Genomic DNA, 23,750 nt, shown 5'->3' with positions numbered 1-23,750 from the left:
CGCGGGCCCCGCAGCGCGCGTTGCGGGGCGCGGAGAGCCCTCACGGAGCTCCGCAGCGCCGCGGGGTGGGCGGGGAGCCGGGTGGGCTCCGGGGTCGTGGGGAGGCTCCGCACCCGCCGCCGCGCCGCGCTCACGGGCCGGGCAGGGCGGGCGGGAGGCGGCCCCGGGGCCCTGCGGAGAAGCGGGCGGGACATGGCGGCGGGCGTGGGGATGCGCGGCCTCGGCAGGGTACGGGCGGAGGGGAAGGGAAGGGAAGGGAAGGGAAGGGAAGGGAAGGAAAGGGAAGGGAAGGGAAGGGAAGGGAAGGAGCGTGGAGTCTGTGGGACACGGCACCCTGCGGGAGAGGGGACATGGGACCCTGCGGGACCGTGACCGGGCGGGGAGGCAGCGTCCCTCACATTGTTAAATGGAGCTTTTGGCTTCTCCCCCGCCCGAGCCGGGGCTGATCGGCTCCCCGATCCCCGGGATCCGGCTCCTCCGAGCCCCGGGAGCTGCGGGCGGGCGGCGCTGCCCCGACTCGCCGCGCTCCCTCTGACGGGCTGTGCGCGGTGCTCTCCCAGCTCTGCTTCGTCTGCAGGGGCTTTGAAGTGACTCTGAGAGAGATTTTTAAAGCATGTTCCGCGCAGCCACTGGAGAAGTTGAATGGGATCCTTTAGGGCTGAGCACTTGATACGGCTTCAGGTTGCTCATGGCATTTCAGCAGTGTCAGAAGTGTCAGGTGTGGTGGTGGATCTGCTGGGGTAGGAGTTGTGTGGCTGCAGAAACCAGCTCTGATTTCTTTAGTCGTGGAGTGGGGGATTCCAAAAATAAGGCTCTGATGTTTGTGTGTCACTGCTGACCGGTTTGTTTCACTTTAAAGCAATCTGGTGCTCTGAAAAGGAAGCTGCCCTCACCACATGGAAGCCCACCCGTGAAACAGAAACGTAAATTATCCTTAAACACCTTCAGGAAGGGTGCCACGGAGGCTGACAGGAGGGAGGAGGGAAGCTCATCACAAAAAACTGTTCCCAAGAAGCAGCTGACTGACAAACAGAATGAAAGCCAGAAGAACAAGCCTTTCATCAAGACATCCAGCCTGTTTAAAAACAACCCAGACATTCCAGAAATTCACAGGTATTTTAGACAAATGGAGAGAAAAAAAAACTCTTGGCAATGCCTTGAAATTCATTGTCTTGAATTCTTGCCCTTGCTTGGCAGAGCAGTTGCTTGGTGGATGAAGTTTCATTGCTGATTATGTAGAATGCTGTTGTATCATTTGCAACCCTCCTGTTTGTTTTGGTTTTGTTTCCACTAACTCAGAAAAGAAGTGCAGCAGGTGCAGGAAAATGTCTTCACTACAGATTCCTTCAGCCAGCTGGACCTGCACCCACATCTGGTGAGTGGCAGGAGGGCTGCATGCCTCAGAAACTTGGGGATTTTGGGTGAGGGGCAGGTCAGGGAGCCTTTATTCATGGTGACCTGGATACTTCACCTGATTTTGGCACTCAGGGTGTTGGTCCATGTCCTGATCTCTTCACTATTTACAGTTGTAATACCAAAAACCCACAGAAAACCAGCAGTGGTGTAATTCTGATTAACTAAGAAGTATTGTGAGGAGATGGGAACTTTATGGACCAGTTATGCAGGGAATAAATGTCAGTCTTGTGGGTTTTGTTCTGCCTTAGCAGTGCAAGAAATAACAAAAGGGACAGTTTGACAATCAAACCTTTATTTCTCTTTATTATCTCTCTAGATCTCCACAATAAACACTGTCCTAAACATATGCAGCATGACCAGGTAAGCCAATTAATATCAAAACTTTGCAGTTTGCCCCTCAAAGCCAATCACCTGTGATTATCTCATTATAGGGATTTTGGGTGAGGGGCAGGTCAGGGAGCCTTTATTCATGGTGACCTGGATACTTCACCTGATTTTGGCACTCAGGGTGTTGGTCCATGTCCTGATCTCTTCACTATTTGCAGTTGTAATACCAAAAAAACCACAGAAAATCAGCAATGGTGTAATTCTGATTAACTAAGAAGTATTGTGAGGAGATGGGAACTTTATGGACCAGTTATGCAGGGAATAAATGTCAGTCTTGTGGGTTTTGTTCTGCCTTAGCAGTACAAGAAGTAACAAAAGGGACAGTTTGACAATCAAACCTTTATTTCTCTTTATTATCTCTCTAGATCTCCACAATAAACACTGTCCTAAACATATGCAGCATGACCAGGTAAGCCAATTAATATCAAAACTTTGCAGTTTGCCCCTCAAAGCCAATCACCTGTGATTATCTCATTATATTTAATGGGTTTTGAAGGCCACAGTACCACTGTCCTGTATGCTGTTGGGTTTGTAGGGACTCCTGCACTTGAGTCATGATCCCATCTGGTTTGAATTTATCACATCTGCTGCCTGTCCAGTGACTTTGCTTAGAAATCACCTCAGCTGATGTAGCTGCACAGCAGAGATGAGGAATTTGGGGTGAAGAATTTTGAGACAGTCAGTGTGTGTTAAAATCTTGGAATTCCATCCTGTGTTGCATCTGCAATTCCTGCCCTGCTTTGTTTGTCACCCAGTGTTCAGAAGCAAACCATTCCTGTGCTCCTGCAAGGCAGAGATGCCCTGGTGAGATCTCAGACTGGTTCAGGTCAGTGTTGAGCTGTCACTGTTTTTTCCTCAGGGTGTGTTAACTGCATTTATTTAGGTAGATTTAGTGGGATACCACCTCTCTTTTCTAATTGACCCTTTATTGAATTGCCTGTTAATCTTCCATTCTGTAAACTTTCTACTTAATAGAAACTTTTCCAGACTCTGATTGCAGTTTAAGAATGGTGGGACAAATGGGGCTTTGGTTTGCTGGAGTGTTGAAATTGCCACTTTTTTTTTTAATGGAAAGTTTTCTTATTTTCTCCCTTCCAAAAAGGTAAAACTCTTGCCTATGGGATTCCACTTGTGCAGTCTTTGCAAGGAATGGAATCCAAAATACAGGTAGGTCCAACAGCATTAAATAAATTTGCTTTTGATACTAAGATTAATAAAAATAAAATCCAGCTCCTGTAGTCATTGCTGTCTCTTTTTCATACAAGCAATCCACATTCCCCTTTATTTGTATGTGGGACAGATGGGATTTCCCAGTTCTGTTGAGGTGTGGATGGTACAAGATCAATGTTAGCCACTCCCCATTGCTCCATGCTGCAGGATAAATTGGAAATGGGCTAAATTATCACGTGTGGAGAAGGTAGAGAGCAGGAGAAATGGTCTGACAGCCAGAAGAACTGAAAACAAAGGTTACTGCCATGTCTTTAGGTAACCTTTGGCATGGAGTGGGGTTGGGTAACGCTCCCAGTTTGGATCATACACCAGAAAATGCTGCTGCAGTTCTTGTGCATTTTATGGCAAGAGATCATCCTGACTGAAGGGTTGAAGCATTTCCAGCCCATCCTGGATTGTCACTCCTAGAGAATGTTGCTGTGCATCAAGCAGGAGAGCATCCCTGCAGCTCAGGAGCACGGGAGTGAAACAACAACATGTGTGTGCAAGAAAATGTTGGCTTTGACTCTGAGCACCTTTCCCAGAGGGACAAGAAGGCAGCGTAGGATTGATACATGCAAAACTTGATTTTATAAAAGCTGTGGGGCAGAAATACCCCAAAATATCATGTACAGAGTTGCACTGAAGCCCTTCAGTGGTGGCTGGGAGCAGGTGGAGGGCTGTGCTCAGTGCTGCCTTCTCTCAGAGCCCTGCCCTTGTGTGTTTGCAGCGCAGCGACGGCCCCTACGCGCTCGTGCTCGTCCCCACCAGGGAGGTAGGTGCCTTTTCCTTTCTCCATCTGTCTGTGCACTGATCTTTGGGGGTGTGGGTCCACCAGAGTTCCCCACATCAGAAAACACTGTCAGTCCTTTTGCTGAGATCCTGCCCTCACAGAAAGTGTTGTCACTTTTGTTCAGCGCCAAGCAGAGTAAGAAAGGAGCTTCTCAGTTCTCATTCTGCAGTTGGAAACCTTTGCCTGCAGAAGCTCTCTGGCTCAGTGCAGGGTTCCTGCTTCCCTCCTACAGGGGGAATGAGTAAAACCAATGAACTCAGCTTTGCAAATGTTGTAGCTTTATACAAGTATTTCATTTTCAAAGCTGTTTTTTCAAATCCATAAGTGAATGCTGAAGCTGAGGCCTCCAAGAGTTGGTTTCTCCATTGAACTCTTCTATTTAATTTATATTATTTGCAACTGCAAAGGCAGTGTCAGAAGAGGTTATCAACCTTTGTTATTTTTGTTTGGTATGTCAAATGATAATAACTTCCATGTGGAGAATTGATTGCAGGTATCTCATTTGGGGTCCAATATTTTATGCAGCCTGCAGTGCAATATCTCTGCTCTGTTACCTGAAAGGAGAAGGCTCTGAAGCTATTTAAATTTTTACAGCAACAACTTACTGCCTCTTTAGGATGCCATGTGAATACTAAGCATGGAGGAAACTGTGTGTAAGCTCATTTAAAGGGCTGCCATTGAGAGTGCTTAGGAAGATAATTTGTGATTACAATTGGTATTACTTTGTAATGGAAGCAATAACCTTCCTTGAGAAAAGAAATGCAGAAAGATCCAGTTGCACAATCACTTCATGGGTCAGGTGAGGAACAGTGAGGGCTGCCAGAAGAGAATTGACCTATGTGTTTCCTTTTCATGGTGTTTTTTTTCCCCAGAATTTCTATAATTTTCCCTTTTATTCTTCCTCTGAAGCAAAATCATCTGTGCCTGTAGCTTGTTTTCTCCCCAGGGCATTCACAGAAGCCAGCAGAAGTCTCTCTTGTCCTGAGAGCTGGCTCATGGAGCTGAGCCAGTAGAGAGGCTTTTGAGCAGGTCAAAATACAATAAAAGAGAGATTATTCAAGAGAAAAAATTAATAAGCAGCTTCTAAAAGAAAAACTAAGGATTCATTTAGAATTCTGATAAACATAACTAGATTAATTTACAGATTTTTGGGCCATAGGGATTTGTAATCCAGCTTTTTGGTCCAGAGAGACTGTCAGAGCTCATTTTCTTTTGTTGATTTCCATAGCTTGCACTCCAAAGTTTTGACACAATCCAGAAACTACTTAAGGTAAGAATTCAATGCTCTGTGTTCTTATTCCTGTAAGGAGCTAAACAACTTCAGTTCCTGTGAATTCAGCTGGAGGTTTAAGGAAATCCAGCACCTGGCAAGATGTTTGGTCCTTAAAGATAAATGTGTTTAAGTGTGTGATTTCCCTATGGCATGTTTTAAATTATTACATGAGCAATTAAGTGATTAATTATGGCACCCTAGTTGCACATGTGCTGATAAACAAGCACAGTTGATTTTCAGAGCCATTTGTTTGTAGAAATACCTTTCATTGTCTCGGGCTGAGTTATGAATGGAAACTCTGGTGGTGACAAGGACCGTTTTACTGAAACTAATACTGGACAGATGGGTTTCAGATGGGGAGCAGGACTTGGGGAACTGCTTTGCCAGCTGAATGACTGGAGAAATGAGAAGGCTTTTAAAATCATTAAATGATAGTGCTTTCCTTGTAATTGAGGCAGAGTATCTTACCATTGGGCTAGAAGGTGTTTAAATCATTTATTTATCTGATCCATATTTCCACCCCCTCTTCATTTTTCTTTGGAATAATAGGGTACTTCCTCATTATTTATAAGTCTTATAAATTTATAAGTCTTAAAAAGAGACAAGTCAGTCTTTTTTTTTTTAGTGCTGGAGCTGTGATCACATCACATGCACTCTGCTGTCAGCCCCATCCTCTCTCTTTTTTGCCAAGAAACATCATTTTTTGATTAGGTTTTGTCTTGTTATTAAGAAGAATCATTGCTGTTCTTGGTTTTCTTTTCTGTAGCCATTTACCTGGATTGTGCCTGGAGTGCTAATGGGGGGAGAAAAGAGAAAATCAGAAAAAGCCAGGTAGGAAACCAACTTCTTAAATTGTATTTTGGATCCTTCTGCTCTACAGACTCTTTATCTGCTACTCTTTTTTAGCTTTTCTTACTGGGAGGGTGGATGGTGAGCTTGGATCAAGCTGTGATCCCCTGGATCTTACACAGGCACAGTGGCTGGGTCAGCAGGAAACATTCACTTCCCCCAGTTGAATTTATTTCTAAAATGTTGATGAGCCTTCTGTGAAGATGAGCTCTTGTGTCAGTATTTTTTTCCCTCTTCTGACAAACACCTGTATTTGCTTACCACCAACTGTATTTGTTATGGGGGAAATTGCTTTCTGGAGAAGAGATTTCCTGGTGTTAAAAATTCCTTTCTTTCCCCTTTTCAAGAATTGAATTGTAAGCTGGTAATCCAAAATGGAATTTTCATATCTCTCTATATAATCATACACAAAAAGAAGTTTACTCTTGACGGTAAAACAAGTACTCAATTAGAAAAGAAAACCTAGCTGGGGTGTGTTAGATTTTTTTTTAAAATATTATTATTTCTTTCCACCCTGTCCTTAGCACTGAGTGTGCCTCTGAGTATCAGAGTATCAGTGATGATCAAGGATAAATTTTAGCTGGGCAAAACAAATCAGTTTTTATCAGTGGGAATGTGCTGTCCCTGATTTTACTGTGACACCTTTTTCCTCTGTAGGTTCCAGTTCCTCACTCTGGGTCCTGTTCCATGCTAACCTGCATGGGGCTGTTTTTTCTTTCTTTTCTTTCTCTTCCCTGGGTTTTATTTTTTGTTTTTAAACCTGCACAGGTTAAGGAAAGGGATCAATATCCTCATCTCCACTCCTGGCCGCCTGGTTGATCACATCAGGTCCACGGAGTGCATTCATTTCCGTCGCACTCAGTGGCTGATCATTGATGAAGCAGACAGGTAAACCTCCAAGTCTTCAGATATGGAGAATTATTACAATACCCTCTGCATCATAATTCACTAAACATTTATTTTAAATGATGAGAGGGTGTGATTTTAATCCATTCATGCTCAGTGGCCTCAGCCAAGCACCAGATGTCTGGGATTAGGACGAAATACCCACTTTGGACAGATTGTTGGGCAATTATTCATTGCAAAGATGTCATGCAGTATTAAGACTTTCTCCTTCCTACAGCACCTTTAACCATCTCTGGTGTTTCTGTAGGATCCTGGACCTGGGTTTTGAGAAGGATGTGGCTGTGATACTCAATGCTTTAAATGCTGAGAGAGAGACACGTCAGAATGTGCTGCTCTCAGCCACCCTCACTGAAGGTGGGTTATGGACAGATGGGGGCTCTTGTAGCTGAATAATGCACAGGCAGCTGCAGAATAGTTGGTTGAGTCTGCCTCTATTTCAGCCCAGTCTGAAGCCCTTTGCAGGAGTGGAATTAATTTCTCTTAATTTTTTTGGCTTATGGCACTTCCTTTATTCCTGGAATTTCTGTCAGTGTATGTATTTCCATGGTCTCCACATATGTCTCCCACATTCATAGCAAAGTTACCATGAACCTGAAAGTTCATCTGTTTGCTTTACAAATGCAGAATTAAGGCAAAAAGCTAATTGCAAGAGAGCTGTTGTATGCTTTGCTCTGTACCACACAAGCTGCTGAGGCAGGAACTAAACCAGGCCTTCTGACTCCTGTATTCCTGACAGAGTGAAGATCTGCTGGGATTTTCCCACACACATTTAAAAGTAGGCCTGCCAAATGCTGTCTGTCCATAAAGACATTCATGTACTGTAAAATAGCACAGTGAGCTGTAGTGTCTTGTCAAGGTTCTGGTGGAGTCCACATCAGCCAAGCCTTAAAAAGGCTGAGGTTTGTGAGGGGGTGCTGTCCTTGCCTGAGGGTGGCTCACTGGGTTCTTGCCCTCCACTCCTTTTCACTGGAACTGTGTTAGTTGGTTTTTTGTGTGAGTTCATCATCCCAGGCCAGACTGGGCCTCACGTGTCTCTCATTTCTGTGGTTTAGGGGTGACACGCCTGGCTGATATCAGCTTGAATGACCCTGTCAGCATTTCCATAGCAGATGAAATCCAGAAGATGCCTGAGCCAGCATCACAAACAGACAGGGAAGCCAGCAGTTCATTGAACTGCATGGAGCAGGAAAACTTTGCTGTTCCAGAGACACTCCAGCAGTATGTCATGATGGTGCCCAGCAAACTGAGGCTTGTCACGTTAGCAGCTTTTATCCTGCAGAAATGCAAGGTGAGACTCTGTTTGCATTTATATTACTAAGTAGCCCTTTGCCCTTTCCAGCTCCTTTATCTGTTCCTCTGTTGAGGATAGCATGGATTAGATCCAGGGCTTTGAAGTGCATCTTGAACCACAAGAGAGCTGAGGTGCTGTTGTGTCTTTCATGCTGGCAGAGAGATCCCTGTGCAGCATGTACTCATTCTTCTGTTGTGGGCTCTCTGTTTGGTGTCAGACTCTAATCCTTTCCCAGATAATTATATCTCCAGAAGTGTAAACCACCTGCATCTTTTCATGATCAGGGAATTGGGAGAGGCCTTTGGAAGTGGTCATGTGCAATTCTCTTGTTCTTGCAGTTTGAAAAGCGCCACAAGATGATCATCTTTTTCTCCAGCTGTGAACAAGTGGAATTCTACCATGAGCTCCTTGTAAAGGTCCTTTCAGGAGGGCCAGAGTCAGAACAAGCTGGACGTTCACCCCTCTCCTCTGTGAACTTACGTTTTCTACGTCTGCACGGCAACATGGAACAGGAAGTAAGCACTCTCAAAATGTCAGGACCTGCAGTTTTACTTCTTTTTTCCTGTGATTTATTATGTGGCTATTTTGGGGAGGAGGGCAGAAGAGAGGACAGAGAGTCATTTCACCTCTAGGGGCCTCAGTCTTCCATCTGCTAATGAGAATAAAGATATTGTCCCATTTCTGGAAAGTATCTTGGTAGCTGTATCTGAAAAACACACCTGAAGAAGCAAATGTGTTATTTCAGCAGGCAGAGCAGCCATTCTCTGTTCCCAGTGGGTGCACTAAACCATTTATGTTTCTGTGTTTCTCTCTCATGCAGTCAAGACAGACTTTTAATGCCAAAGGAAAACCTTTTCCAAGCCCCAAAATATTATTACCTAATAAGTTGTCCCCATTAAATGAGGCTGGAACAGTTTTGCTTTGGTTTAGAAGAGCAGTGTCTTGACAGACTGCTGTTTTCCCTGGGATGGAATAATAATATTGTAACAGTGATTACCCCAAAATAGTTTTGGACCTATTGGAGAGGTTGGGCCTTGCTACAGAGGGCTGAGAGGCCAGGAGGAGAGTGTCAGATGAACTGTCACTGCAAAGTTTCTCACAATAGCTGAGAGACCTCCCTTGGAAGTTCAGGCCCAGATCCTGCCCTTGGTCTGTGATGGAGAGAGCTGCTGCTCTACTCTGAGCTGCACAGCAGAGATGGCAAATGAATAAAGCTCTTCTGATGAAGCAAGAGGTGAAGAGCCATTGTTTTTCTCACTCATTCCCATCCTGTGGAGACCAGAAACATGTGCTTTGCTGTCCCTGCAGTCTGGCCTTTCCTCAACCTGCCTGCCTGAGCAAGTGAGCAGGCCTGGTCTGGCCCAACTCTACCCTGACCAGCTGTTAAGCCAACAGAACACCACTAAGTAGCTGGCACCAGGGGAAGGGTTTTGCCTTTTTAGTACCCAGTGTGTAATTAGTGCTTGATGTCTTCAAATTAAGAGCATTAATGGAGCTAAATTGTGGATCCCATATGGTACTGCTGAGCACGGCTGCTGTCATTGTCAACAAGATACAGCGTGCTCTCTTCTTTAATTTTTGTCAGCAGAGGGTTCAGTGTGTCAGCAAGGCCCAAGTTTCCCTTCTTTTCTGGAACAGCACCTCTAGCTGGGAGTCAGGTGTGTAAGGTTTCTCCTCTATCATCAATGTAACACTTAACTCCTAGCCAGAACTCCAGGGAAAGGCTTGAAACGTGGAAATAAGGATATTTTGGAAAGCAAGCAGGAAAGGGATTGTAGGTGTAGAGGTGGTATTGGCAAGTGAAGACCAAGTTGTGCTGAGAACTTTGATTATTGGTGCTCAGAGATAGCAAATCCCATTGTGATGTAATGTGAGTTATAGAGTCAGTTTTTGTTGTTTCATCATGGAAAAAAACACACCCCAAAGCTGTTAGTTAAAATAATTGGAATGTGCTTGGGAAGGTTTGGGGACTGACAACGCAGGAGGGTTTTGAAGGGAGCTGAGGGGCTGTACTGGGTTCCTGCAGTTCCCTTTAATGGCTCGGAGACTGCTGGGGGCAGTTTGGGATCTGGGTGCTGTGGATGGCCCTGCCTATGGACCTGAGCTCATGTAAGGAGTGGGGGCTGCAGGAGCAGGGCAGAGATGGGGACAAGGCTGCTCTGACCCTGGTGGAAGGAGCAGCCTCCATCCCAGTGTCATCAGCCCCATTGGTGGCCTTTGCCAGTACAAGGGAAAGCATGGGAAGGTGCTTCCTTTCCCCTTGGACAGAAATTTCTGGCCATCTCTCCTGCCCTGTTACTTGTCCCACAGCAGTTCAGTGTGCAGCTGAGCATCCCTGACACTCAGTAATTCCAGAGTCAGAGCAGTGGCTGTGTGCATGCCCCATTGGGCACATGATGAGGCTGATCTCTTGTGATGTGATTATATCACTGTGTCAACAAAATGGGCTTATCCTGCCCATCGTGTGACTGGACAGACAGCAGTGAACACGTCCAGCTTTGCTTGTTTCCACCAAAGCCTGTCTTGCCCATAAAGTGTGCCAGTGCTTCTGTTGGTGCTGCCTAATCCTTTGTGGATCCCCTCTCCATGTAAAACAGTTCCTGTTTGCTGGCACACACAGGCTCTGCTTCTGTGCAAACTGTGGAGGTGTTGGCTGCTCTGATTTGCCCAAATGCATCCAGGCTTCCCCAGACACTGCCTTCCTACCTGGGACCACACCTGTGTGCCACAGATTTTTCCATTTGCAGTAAGAGTCTGGCACTTGTGAGGCCAATTCCTTTGCTTTTGGATCTGTACATGATCCAGTGAACAAGACCCAGTTAAATTGTTACCCCAGCTAATTTGCTTTGTGTTTGATTGTAATGTGCATAAGCAGTCTTTTAATTCTTCCTTTTCAATCTTCTAGGAAAGGACAGAGGTCTTCCAGGAGTTCCTAAAATCCAAGACTGGCATCTTGCTTTGCACTGTGAGTAACTTGGAGTCACTTTGGAGCTCCACACTAATGGTCTGATCCCTAAGGGTAACCAGAGGAATTGGCACTGAGCTCTAATTCCAGCTCACTGTCTGACCTTGAGGAAAGTCATCTCCTTTTTCTGCATCTCACATGTTCAGTAAAGACTGGGGCCTTCTTTGCAAACTACTAACATGATCTTCTGCTGAGTTACCATATACAGGAAGAATTGTATGTCTTATATTAGAGACCACCAAGTATTTTGCTTGGTCCTATGTCTGGAAAAATCTGTTCCTTTGAAGCTGGAACCTTGCCCCCTACATACAGCCAGTAGAATGCAATCCTGATTTGTAGTGTGCCCCAGAACTGCCAGGAAAACTGGATGGAATGTGGTATTTCCCATCTTAATAAATACCCCAAGGTTAAAAACAACCACCTGCAGAGGTGGAAAGGGGAGCCCAACCAGAGAAGGAAAAGCACATGCTCTGCTTCTCTCCTTGCCTTGTGCCCTTCAAGCTCCTTCCAAGGGTGCTGAGGGTGAAATTCTTGTCCTCTGCTGAAGTTTGCTGGCACCCTTGGGTTGTGGTGGCACCTTTGCCTCTCGCTCCTGACCTGCCAGGGCCACAGGCTGCTGCAGTGGTGCAGAAGGCTGCACGATTTGCTCTCTAATAGTGGCAGCTGTTGATCTGAAAACGTGTGAATCTTGGCGATTTCTACCCACTGCAAACCTGTAAATTACAGCGATCGGGAGTAATTAGAGCTGAGAAACCCTCTCCAGCTCTGAAATGACTCCTGTTCTTGCTGCACCTTATTCTTAAAGGAAACCAGTTGCAATTTTTTCAGAATGTGAAGAGATGAATTTTTTCTTTTTTCTGCCCACAGTTTAAACTAGGAGTGCCATGTATATAGGAGTGCTTGATTTAGCATTGCCAAATTATTTATTATGTCACCTGTAAAATTCTACCTGTTACCTTTTGGTCCTGCTTTGTGTGTACAACCTTTCAGTGATTTGATCAAGGTCAAAATGCATCTTTGCAGTGCATAAGTGGAACTGTAACTTGGCTCCCTTGTATATAGAGGTAATACTTGAGTGTCAGAACTAGGGAGGAGAGTAAAGCTTAAATCATTCAGTGCTGTAGATTGTTTTGAAGATACAAAGATTTGGTAAATTCTGAAAAATAAATAGCTAAACTTTGTTATCCTTGATGCACATAACTGAGAAATGTCAGGTATGCATCTTGGTTTTGAAATTCCAATTTAATGGGTTTGGAAGGAAGGTAAATGCTCCATTTTAGACAAAGAAAAAGCAAAACCATTGCAATCCCTAGGCTAGCAATTCCTGGGTGAGAAGGTTTGAAGGGAAAATGCAGCCTGTGACAGGAAAAATCTGTCAGGAAATGTGCAACTGTTGACAAGGTAGGAAAAAGAATTTGGATAAAGAAACCTTGGTGGATGGGATTCCCCTCTTGAGACACTGTGGAGATGTGGTTTGATTTCCTGCCATGCCACAGACTCTGTGCAGGTGGAATTGGGGTGACAAGGCAAGTAGCCACATGTCAGTTCAGCAGCAGTGGTTGTGGGTTTGCTCCTGACCTGTCAAAAATGGGAGATAATGGTCATAAATGGGAGATAACGTGGAGTAACCTGGATTGCCATGATGAGGGTGGTGTAAGGTAACACATTTCTTGTAAGCCTCCTCCTCCTCTTCAATCTAAGCTGCTTTGCATTTCCTGCAAGGCAGGGACGCAGCTCCTGCCGGTGCTGGGGACTCTGCCTCAGCTGGCACATGGTCAGCACGTTAAGCACAGTGAGCTGCGTGTCTTGAGTCCAAAATCTCCCTGTGCTTCATCTCCCCATCTGTAAAATGGGGAAAGTAGCACAGTTCCATCTTACAGAGATGTTGGGAGGACAAATGCATTGAAAGCAGGAGGTGGCCTGTTACCACAGTAATGGGGACCATATGGACGCCTTAATATAGAGATACACTTTGCACCAGTCCCACATTACAGGTGCCTCCCCAACGCAGATGTCCAAAGGGCAGCCAGGCTCTGTGACCACCTCCTGCCTCTAAGGGCATTGCTTTTTCTGACACTCTTCTCCATATCAGCAAAAAAAAAAAATTCTGCAGAAAGGTGGTTCTGTTCTTTTCACTGCAAAATCGTGGTTTGTGCCCACAAAATTTTGAAACCTGGCTCACAAAAGAGCAACACAAATAATGTTGCTGTCCTTCCCTTGTCCCTTATGCCATGTTCTCCACCCATCTTTCCGCTCTAGTAAGCAATGGGACCTGCTGTTCCTTTTATTAATTTGCTCTATGTCATATGTATATTAATATAGCCCATAAAATATTTTTGCCAGACAATATAAGCTGGCAGACAAGAAAATAAAGAAGGGCCATGTATCTCAGAGGGTCTCATCCAGATTTATTTCTCTCTCCTTCACTGAAAGTTCTTTGCGGCTTCCTTTGGGATGTGCCTTTTAAACAAGTTCATCTCTTCCAGGGAGGGAGGAAAGATCATTTGGAGATTGTTTGCTGTTTACTCAGTCACGCTAACTCATCTTGCCAGTTTTCTGGCGGCCCCAGCCAAGAGCTTTCGCCTCTGACAGCTTCTGTGCTCTCCCCTTCCTCCTCTGATTACGCAGCCCAATCTGTCACCCTGCCGACGGGGGTCTCTACCCTGCTGATGGCTTTCCACACTCGGCAGTAATGACTTTTGGCAGGCCGGGAAGGCGCGAGAGCTTCTTCCCCAGCTTGGAGAGCCGTTAGGCCCTCTCTGCCTGTTAGCTAAAGCACTTTGTGAGGTTCTTTGGTAAATAAATGAGTCATTTTAATCCAACTGACAGCCTGGCACCTGAGCAAGCTGCCTTCCATCTGTACTTCTAGGCCTCATGTAGGCAGCCAATTGTCAAGCTCAGGGCCTTCAAGACCTCACCATTGAGTGTCTTTCAAAAGCAACTTTAGCAATTTCCTTTGCCCTAATTAGATTGTGTGAGAGGGACTGAGCAAACCAAGGCCCTTGCAAAACTTTTGTGGCCCTGTTGGTTCAGATCTTCTGCAGTGACAGGACTTGCTTTCAGTGTGACCTTTTTGCCCTCCATTCCCTGGCACCCACCCCCTGTACCCCATTCTTGTACCCACAAGCACAGGCTGATAACATGAATTGTTCAGAGCAGAAATTTTAGCCTATTTAGCATCTCTCAGGTGGATTGTTCCTTGATTCTATGCCCCTGTGTGCTTTGCAGTTGGGATCAGGGCAGGAACGTGGTTATGGTTTCAGGTTATCTTTTAAAATGCCACTGGTGTAGGTTTGGTTTTGGGTTTTTACTCCCATGAGATGGTCACTGAAGAATTGGCCCTTCCATTGCCCATGGAAAGGAGGCAGCAGCGACCTGCCAAGGTGTCATATCCTTGATTTCCCTGTAATTAAGGAATGGTGGTGTGAGGTCACACATGGAAGGGGCAGTGCCATCTGAGGCAGTGGAAAAGAGGGGACAGTGGTACATTGGAAATCTCTTGGGCTTCTTGAAAGAGTACTGGCAGCAGGTTAGTGTGTCTGTGTGTGGAATAAATGTAAAACTGGATTGTTGTTGTTTGGGTTGTGTTCTCTCTTCTGGAAAGGTGACCCACAAATATTTTTCTAAAATTCTGAGAAGTTGAAAATCACGGGCTCTGCCAGCAGAGGAAAGCAAATCAACTCAAACTTTTTACCCTAGTCCTGCCTTGCTGCTCTCTGCCAGGGTCTTTGAGGAAAAGGAGCTTGAGGAGACACGGGTAGACTGATACTGAGGAATCTTTGAGAGTTTGCAAAACACTCCAATTACCAGTAAATCCCAAGAGACTTGTGAAAGAGAGCCAAGGGAAACCCCAGGAGAGTAGCTGCTGTTGCGTGTCAGTAACAACTGAGTGGAATTGGTGGCACTGTGAAAGTGATCATGAATGCAAGGCTGGTGATGGGAGAAAGCCTTCCCCTAAAATGTTCTCCCTGGCTGTTTATGAGGCTTTTAGTGAACCTTTTCAGCTTGGACAAATGCACATGAAAATGCTGAGTGTGGCAGTGATTTACCAAGCTGAGATATTGAGAAAATTGGAATAGTAGGGAAAGAATCTGGGTGGATGAGAGGGAAGGCTCCTGCCAGTGCTCTCCACTCCTTCTCATGTTAGAGGTGCTCCAGACCACAGGGTTGTCTTGGTTCTTGGTTTATTTTGGGGAAACTGCCCTGTGCCAAGGTCAGAGCCCTCTCCTCAGCCAGCCTTTCCTCAGCTCCTGGGTGTGAGGAAGAGCACAGTGAGGGAAAAGACCAAAGCCTTGTCAGCGTGGAAGAACAGAGCCAGCCAGCTCGGAATCAGCCGTCAGCGCTGCTGTCTGATCGTGCTGCAGAGTTTATATCCTTGTTATCCTGGTAACTGCTGTACACGCTTCCCGACTTCCCTTGATTTATTTTCTCCAACCTCCTTTAAATGGCTTTTTGTACATCTGTTCATTCTGACTCTGGGAACAAGTCACTCCTTAATGAGCGTGTTGGAGCGCGAGTGTGCATTATTTCGGAGTGGGCGCTGTGGAAAGTGTCTCCTCTTTTACTGCAGTTGGAGCCACAAAACAGCCTGGTTAGTGCTTATGGGAAGGCCTTTGCTGCCAAAACATCAGCTTCCCATTCTTTTAACGTGTGTGGGAGTTGCATGAAAACACTTCAGTGGGTGGCTGACACATTTTTAGTACATTAAGCTCCTGCTTACGTCCTTAATATATTCTATTTTGCAACTAGCTAAAAGATACATGTGTTGCAAAACATTTCCTAACAGAGTTAAATCTGCACACCTGCTCTGCTATTGCACCTGGTGAATGTAAAATCCAAGGAGTATGTGAGGACATTACTAATGAACAGAAAATCAAGAAGGGAGATTGAAATGTGTTTGCACTCTCTGTTTTGGATAGCATTTAAACTCTCTTTTCTCTCAGAAGGGGGTATGTTTTTGGAGATATCTGGCTGTGGATAACTAAAGGGTCTCATTCAAGTCCTTCTCCAAGTCGATGGGTTTTCTCACCAGCTGGCACATCAGATAACACTCTGACAGCAGCCTCAGACTCTTTTCTTCGTAGCTGCATTTTGTTTCTCCAAATCAAAGCCAGACTGGTGCAAATCTAAGGCATAGCTGAAGTCCCTTCTCCTCAAGCTGTGCTCCAGCTTCCTGCAGATTCTGCTAAATTGTTTGTTTGCCTTTTATTTTAGGGCCAGATGACCTGCAAGTCATCTGCTCCTCAACTTCAGACCATCACCTAGGAAACAACTAATTATTTGTAGGTAGAGATCAGTGTATCTTTGGACATTCCACCCAAGGCCAGGGATTCTTGACCATTGGCCTTTATGGTTTTTTTCTCCTTTTCATCATAAGCAGCATGATTTTAGTACTTAGATTTGCTGTGGATAAAGGTGTGCTGAGAACTAGTGCTGCCTTTCAGAGATTTAATTCTGCCTCTCTGTGTTTGGGTAGTAGGTGCTCATGAGCAGATCTCTTTTCATCAGTGAAACAAACTGAAGAACCAAAGGTATCACTACCATTTATACAGTGGATTCTCTCAGGGGCTGTAGCAAAATGCTGTAATTCAACACCACCATCCTGAAATAGGTGTGTCCTGCAGGCTTTGGGCCATAGTAGTGGATAATTTCTGATTGCATTGCATTTTTGACTGCCGACAATCCTTACATTTTAAACTCTCAATGTTATTTCTGACCTTCAGTCCATCTCTCCCCAAATTAGACATATAAAATTCCTACTTACACAGCCAGTTGCTTTCAGACATAGTTGCCATCCCAGAAGACTCCTCACTCTACTCCAAAGGATTTTTACTAAAGTGATTTCCTTATTAATTTTAAAGGATGTAGCAGCACGGGGGCTGGACCTGCCTCAAGTGACGTGGATTGTACAGGTGGGTTTGCTCTGTGTGTCTCTGTGTTAACTGCAGCCTTGCTCACATGAATTCCCTTCCCAGTCCAGAACCTTCCTGCAGTTTGCTGCTCTTGGTGCTGATGCCTGCAGGTGTGGGAGACCCACAAGTTCCTGACTGCAGGATTGGGACTCTGGGTTTTGCTAGGATAAAGCATTGCTAGGATAGTCTTGGTCTGTTTTTCTCTTTGATAACTCTGGTGTTACCAGAGTTTCTCCTGGCTGGAGATGAAGCACCCTCCATTTCCCCACCTAGGAAGCCAAATTTTGTGAAATCCTGGCCATCTCTTGCAGTTCTGTTCCTGCTTTCCTGAGCTTGCTGGGGAGGCAGTTCCATGAGGACTTTAAATGCATTCCTGATGTTAAAAATTGAGTTGCCCAGTAGTGCCAGTGCAGTGACTTGAGTGTTTTGAGTAAGGCTTGGCTGGGTTGGGGCTGAGTAGCTGCAGGCATCCAGCTTCCAGAACTGCATGGTTCAGATTTTCCCTGAAGAAAACAAGCCCAACAAAACCCCACACTGCTGCATTGCTGTTGACAGAAATAACAGTCCTAGGGAAAAAAAAAATAGAAACAAAGGAAGATGGATTGAACCTTAAAAATAGCAGCCTGTCGTTTCAAAGAGGAGGCTGAGAGCATGAGACAGGTTTCATTTCTATAAAAGATTTATAATTAAAAAAAGGTTAGTTGAATAGAGGAAAAACTGATCCAGAGATTCACCTGTATCAAGCGACACCTGGGTAAAAGGAACAGGGCACAGAGCCTCAACAAAGCTTTTTAATTTCTACCTCATCCCTTCAGGTAACAAATTTGATTTGATTTTTGTGTTTCTTAAAAAAAGAATGATATTATAGCAGCCAACTAGTCGATGAAGGCTGTGGAAGTGAAGTCTTTAATTCCCAGATCTGTATATTAATATAATTTAACCAAAGATATAGTTGCCAGTGTTAGAACGCAGTGCAAATTACCTGAAGCCCTGGGAGACTTCTGTGTGTCCAGAAGGCGAAATCTCAGCTGTCCTGAGAGCTGTGTCCAAGAGCAAGGACCTGCAGGGAGCAATTAGATTGCTCACAGCATCTTACTCACACCTCTAGCCAGTAGAAACTTTGCCAGAGGGCACAGGTATAAACACTAGAGTGGGCTTTGGTTGTTGGGTTTTTTCCAGTTAAACTGCTGAGGGCTCATTTCTGAGCAGTATCTCTGTGCTTGTTCATTTTTTCCAGGCAAGAGAGGAAGGGGGGGAAAGAATAGGGGGAGGTTAAAGGGAGGGAAATGTGTCACCCTTTATCAGATCTTGCAAATAGCTGGGCAGTTTTGATTCCCAGTGAGGTAAATGAGAGGCAGTGCTAGATTTGGGGGGTCTTTAAGGAACGTTTTCATGGTGCCTGGTAGTTGGACAGGGGAAGACAGTTGCTACCTGTATCACAGACTGCTGAAAGCACTCCCTCCTCTCTCTTAGATTTATTCTACCCTGTAACCAGCTATGATTTGCTTTAATCCAAACAAAGCAATTTAGCCCAATTCCAAATTGGCATCAGCTGTTTTTTTGTTTTGTGGTTTTTCTCCCAAATGCAGAGCAGGCAGCTCCCTGCTCCGTGTGGGCAATCCTGGGCGCTCTTTGGTGTGAGATTTTATCAGATTTGGGTTTTTTTTTAGGGGAAGCGAACAGGTTTCTGTATAGAAATAAAATATAAAAGGCAGAGAGAGACACTGAGATGGGGAAAACTGTCCTATTATCTGAAAGTTGGCCAACATGTCACATCCACATGTCAAAAAACCGCCACGGCTGAGGGGCTGAGTGATGGTTCCGAGGACGAGGCGTGTTCCAAACAGCCCAATTCCTCGGGAGCTGCAGCGTGTGGGGTGTGCCTTTTGTTCCAGGTGAGCGGGCTGGCTGTGTGGTTTCTAATTAACATCCTGTTAATTGCTCTTTTCCCCTTCCTGAAGTACAACGCTCCGGCTTCACCTGCGGAATACATCCACCGGATCGGGAGGACGGCGCGCATCGGCTGCCGCGGGAGCAGCCTGCTCGTGCTGGCGCCTTCGGAGGCAGAATATGTCAGCTTGCTGGCTTCTCACAAGATTAAGTGAGTCAGAAACGCCAACAAAAGTTTCAGCTCATCCTTGCTAATTAACCTTCTGTGGCACTTTCAGCGGGACTGTGTCTCGTGCAGGTTTTAATAAGAATTTATTAATTCTCGTGGTCTAGGCCTGGCCCCAGACTAGCAAAAGGAGAAGAGGGAAGTGTGTGAAAATCATCAGCCTGACAGGTTGTGCATGAGTGAGTGTGTGTGGTGAGGGGCAGGGATAGTCAGAGATCCTTTGCACTCCATTGTTTTCTCTCTGGCCCTGGGTTCAGATCGTGGAGATCACAAGTCAGACGAGCCTGTCAGATGGTCCCTGGCCCTCTGCCTGCGTGGCACCATCTTGTCAGAGACTGTGCTGCCCCTTTGGGAGAGGTCTGGGGGAGAAATTGCTGGGACATGTGGGTCATATCTGCAGTTAGTTGACCAAGATGTGTTGTTTAAGTGGCTTGTGACGGGAACAGGAGAGGCTTTGGCAAGTGGTGAGAGCCCAGTGTGGTCCTGGGAGGCAAAAAGGGAGGGTGGGCTCTGCAGCCCCAAAGTGGGGTGTGCTTCCAAGCCTGCCTGGCTCTGGCTTGGACTTGGGAGTAGCAGCAAGGAGAGCAAGCCAGGCTCAGTAAGAACCAGCCCAGTGTGCAGTCAGGTACCTGATGGCTGACACATGATGAGATTTTAGTCCAGCTCTGCCTGCACAATGGTCTTTTTGTAGAGAAAAGCCACAACTGGCTGCTCAGCATCGCTAGGCAGGATCTCTAGCCTCCTCAGCAGCCAGCTGGGTGTTTGTGCCTCCCCTTGCTCCCTGCTCTGCTGTCTCTCAGCGTTTGAGAACATCACCAGAGTCCCTTCAGTGTTGTAGCACTGTTGATGGAGCCCTGTAAACTCATGCACAAATTAGTTCCCTTTTATTTCTTGTGTTTCTGTCGGGTGGAGCTGCTTGGAATCGAATTTGGTTTTGCATCCTTGAAACAAACAAATGTTGGCAGTAAATACAGGCTTATTCTAGGCTGTGAGCCATTTAGTGGTCTAACAAAGAGCCATCCATCATCCCAGGTAACTATCTATTAAGCAGACACCAGCAAGACATGGAAGGCTAAGCTGACAGGGTTTTTTTTCATGTAACAAACAGCACTGACATTTAAAGGTGAAATCCCACATAATTGTGAATTTTTAACTCCAAGTAGAAAGTTCTGTTTTTCTATTTTATAATATTTTGGTATTGTTAGAGGAAGGAGAGAGAAATTTCCTTCCTTTTTATTTTAAATGTTAATGCTTTTATCCAATGCTGTTGTTTTTTAACAAGTTTAGGGAAGTGTCACTCAGGCTGGTAATTACATCTGCTAAGGAGACCTGTTGTTGAGCTGGCCATGGTCTTCAGGAATCTTGAAGACTCTGAATAAGCAGGAGGAGATTTACGTGAATTTATTTTTCCTTCGCTTTTCAGAGCCAGGCAACTCTGGGGATTGCCTTTTCTTGTTTTGCTTGTTTGGTTTATGTTCTGCAGATGAAGGACTTTTCAGAAAGGAGTGTAATTTGCCTTCCTTGACCCCCATGCTCAGAGGGAAGGCAGCGAGTGCCTGACGGGCACGGGGCAATCCGGCCTCTCTGCTCTTCCCACACGGATGAGAAGGGGCACTGGGATAGAGCAGGGAGCTGATGAATTACTGAGAAGATGCAGGAAGGCAGCTTGAAGCTCAAGGCAGCAAGTGCCATCAGCACAAATTGCTGTTACCCTTCATAAACAGAGCATTATGGTGATAATCCTGACAATTTAATTCAGTGTGAGGGCGAAAGACAGCGTGTGTTGGACTGTCACCGAGCCTCTTAAGCACTGCTCATTTCTGTTCCTTCACCCTAAGTCTTTGTAGCTTTTGACTTGGTCTGCACAAGTTACTGGAGTTTGCTTTTTTTTTCCCCCCCTGTTTTTAGCTTAATTTTTAAATCTCTTGGGTTTTTGTCGAGGATGAGTGTGCGTTGTGAATCTTTTTTTTTTTTAATTTGTTGAGGGTTTTTTTTTTTTCCTTTTTTTAAATGAAGTTCCCGCTGGGTTTATTGAAATGTAAATACTTCATAAAATATGTATTTTGCAGAAGACAAAGCATGAGATGTGTCCCCGCAGCCTTCAGCTGGTGTAAATGAGCATTGCTCTGCTGATTTACTGGAGATGAGGATCTGACCCAGAGTTTTTTCCTAAACCCCTCCACCCACCCCAGCATGCATGGGAGTAAGTCCAGGAATGTTGAGAGTCGGAAGTAATGAGAGCAGACGTGGCTTTGTTCCTGGATGAAAATCCACTTCGGAATTAGAGATGACTGCCTTTGAAATTGGAAATCGCTTGCAATTAATTTTCACCGGTACCTGAAGCCTCTCCTTGGCTTCCAGTGTGGAAAAGCAGCGTTAGCCTTTGCCAAAACGATCTCACTTTGGCTCTGCTGAGATCAGTAATTCCTGTTGGGGCTCAGCAGAGCTGCCTCCTTCTCTCTGCAACTTTCAGTTTGGGCTTTGTGTGGCTGGAAGTTGTGGCTGCTCTGCCCAGCTGTAAATGTGGATGTGCAGGCACGTGCACACTCATGTTTTCTCTCCATTCCCTCTTTCCTATTTTTTTTTTTTTAAAGGATAGACTCCAAAATGTTCTGTCTCAGCTCCAAGCAAAACTAACAGATTTCCCTTCAAAGGGAGGAGGCAACAAGCAGAAGAAATGCAAGGTTTTGGTGTTTTTTTTTTCCTTTATGTCTCTTCTAGCCCCTTCAGCTGCAATCTCGCAGCGCCTGCCTCGACAGCTATCAGATAATTTCTTTATCTGCTAACAGCAGCCTAACTAATTTATAAAGGAGGAGGCATCACCGTGAAGGCACGAGTCGTTTCCCTCCCTGCTCCAGTCGTTTCCCTCCCTGCTCGGCTGTGCTGTTCCCCCTCCCTGCTCCCTGCTGTGAACCCAGTTCAGGGATCTGTTGCTGGCGACACGCCAGGGGAGGGGAGGACCCGAGAGGGGGTGACAACTCCGACAAATCAATGTCAAAGGTTTGACATTTTCATTCATAGCCCTGTCACAGCAACCTTTGCAGGGGGAAGGGGGAGGTCTGCTTTCCTCTTGCTTAAGTGGTTACCATTTATGTTTTAATTTGCTGTTATACTTTTCAAAACCAGACAGAGGAACCCTCAGTTGTCATTTTATGCTCCATTTCCCTTTCTCCCCATCGCTGCCCCGCCTGTCTCTGCATCCTCTGTAAAGGAATCTGTGCATGGGGTGGCCCAGCTGCACTTGGGGGGCTGCTCTCCCTTCTAGGGTGTCCTGTGGCCACTCTGGCCCATCCCTTCCAGGCTGGGTGGCTGTTCCTCTGCACCTTCTCCTTCCCTTATGCTGTGATGCTGAGTTGGCTGAGGTTGAAAAGGCAGGTTGCAAAAGTAAAGGTTTTGTTGCTTTAGCTGGGAAGGATGGGGAGCAGGTGAGGATCACAATATCCTGTCAAACACTGGCAGCAATTCATCCATTCCTGCTAGCCAGGTGTTAGAGAGCTTGGAGTGAAAAGGAGAAGATGCCTTTGTTGTTATAATTTCTTTCTGTACTTTACAAATTGAAGAATAGCAGCAATGCTTCCTTTCAGAAACCACAGGCAGCTTTCTGACCAGCTGAGATTCAGGTATCTGAGAATTGCTGGACCCCAAAGATTTCTGTCTTCTTTAGATGGGTTTAATCCCAAATGAACTCCTTGGCTTCTTTCCTAGACATGACCTTTGCCCATGACTGAAAATTTGGGCCCACAGACATCAGCTTTTATGACCTGAGTAATTCCCTTGGAAAGGGGACCCAGTTTGGATGCAGCTGTAATATTAATGGCCTGAAGCTGCACAGCTGTTCCTGTGCTGTCACCTGGGCTGTGTGTGCCCCTTAAGACAGTGTTAAAGAGGACAAAGAATTTCTGGTGTCCTGTAAATGCACCTTTAAGCAGGGCTGCTCACTTGGAAACGAAGCAGTTTTCTAAGCATTTCCATATCTGGGCCATAGCAGGACCCAGCAGTGTCATGCAAGCAGGACTGGAGAATAAATCATCTGGTTGAGCCTACAGGAGGAATGTGAGTCGACAGAATGAAAATAAATGCCCAGTGTGAAGCCTGGCTAGGACAGCTGAATGAGTCTCCTGTATTTAAAGAAAAAAATGCTGTGGAGTCCCTAATGGGCTGGGCTTTGGCTTTCACTTCAGATGAGAGGAGAGGTGAGTTCTCAGAGCAGGAAAGGAAATCAAACTGTGTTGTCTGAGGTGGCTTTTGAGGCTATAAATGAATTGGAGGGTGAGTTTGTCCATTGGGAAGTGCCTCTGAGCTTTGACCTGAGTGAGGCAGCAAGGAGCTGGAGTCATGTAGGATCCTGTGGGAAAGAAAGAAAAATGTGACCAGAGGGAAGGAAGCTGCAGGGGAATTGGCTGATGGGAAAAGTTCCTCGGGGTTTTGCTGTTACCCTCTGAGCTTGAGTGACTGTGAGAGGAAGGAGCTGTCTTTGCACACCTTTAGTTTCAGCTCTTTGGTGTTGTGAGAATGGTCATTAACACAGGTAGAAACAAATGTGTGTAAATGTGAAAGTACCATTCTTTGAGAGAGGTTTGAGCACTGTGTCTCATTCCAGAGAGTCTGGGAGCTAAACTGGAGGAGACAAGAT

General features: G+C 45.6%; 1 protein-coding gene across 4 annotated transcripts in view; it reads left to right on the top strand.

Moving 5' to 3' along the window:
• Positions 1 to 61: 61 nt before the first annotated feature.
• Positions 62 to 23,750, top strand: part of DDX31 (DEAD-box helicase 31) — a 43,458-nt gene continuing 19,769 nt past the window's right edge. The window contains exons 1-16 of one of the 4 annotated variants that reach the window (XR_005628772.1): positions 62 to 228; positions 860 to 1,113; positions 1,300 to 1,375; positions 1,733 to 1,776; positions 2,559 to 2,629; positions 2,906 to 2,970; positions 3,743 to 3,787; positions 5,034 to 5,075; positions 5,845 to 5,909; positions 6,696 to 6,815; positions 7,081 to 7,187; positions 7,886 to 8,121; positions 8,463 to 8,639; positions 11,030 to 11,089; positions 16,951 to 17,001; positions 18,963 to 19,102. Coding sequence is in view for 2 of the 4 variants with exons in the window: in XM_039720180.1 (XP_039576114.1) it covers positions 193 to 228; positions 860 to 1,113; positions 1,300 to 1,375; positions 2,169 to 2,212; positions 2,559 to 2,629; positions 2,906 to 2,970; positions 3,743 to 3,787; positions 5,034 to 5,075; positions 5,845 to 5,909; positions 6,696 to 6,815; positions 7,081 to 7,187; positions 7,886 to 8,121; positions 8,463 to 8,639; positions 11,030 to 11,089; positions 16,951 to 17,001; positions 18,963 to 19,102 (1,589 nt within the window). In the remaining 2 variants the exon portion in view is untranslated. Of the gene's footprint in view, positions 229 to 859; positions 1,114 to 1,299; positions 1,376 to 1,732; positions 1,777 to 2,168; positions 2,213 to 2,558; positions 2,630 to 2,905; positions 2,971 to 3,742; positions 3,788 to 5,033; positions 5,076 to 5,844; positions 5,910 to 6,695; positions 6,816 to 7,080; positions 7,188 to 7,885; positions 8,122 to 8,462; positions 8,640 to 11,029; positions 11,090 to 16,950; positions 17,002 to 18,962; positions 19,103 to 23,750 lie in introns of all 4 variants that reach the window. The other 3 variants (XR_005628771.1, XM_039720180.1, XM_039720179.1) reach the window with 3 other exon arrangements.

The sequence above is a fragment of the Passer montanus genome, unplaced genomic scaffold (assembly GCF_014805655.1).
Source record: "Passer montanus isolate IOZ18808 unplaced genomic scaffold, ASM1480565v1 scaffold43, whole genome shotgun sequence".
NCBI lineage: Eukaryota > Metazoa > Chordata > Aves > Passeriformes > Passeridae > Passer > Passer montanus.
The sequence above is the reverse complement of the archived record's forward strand: the minus strand, read 5'-3'. Positions and strand labels throughout refer to the sequence as shown.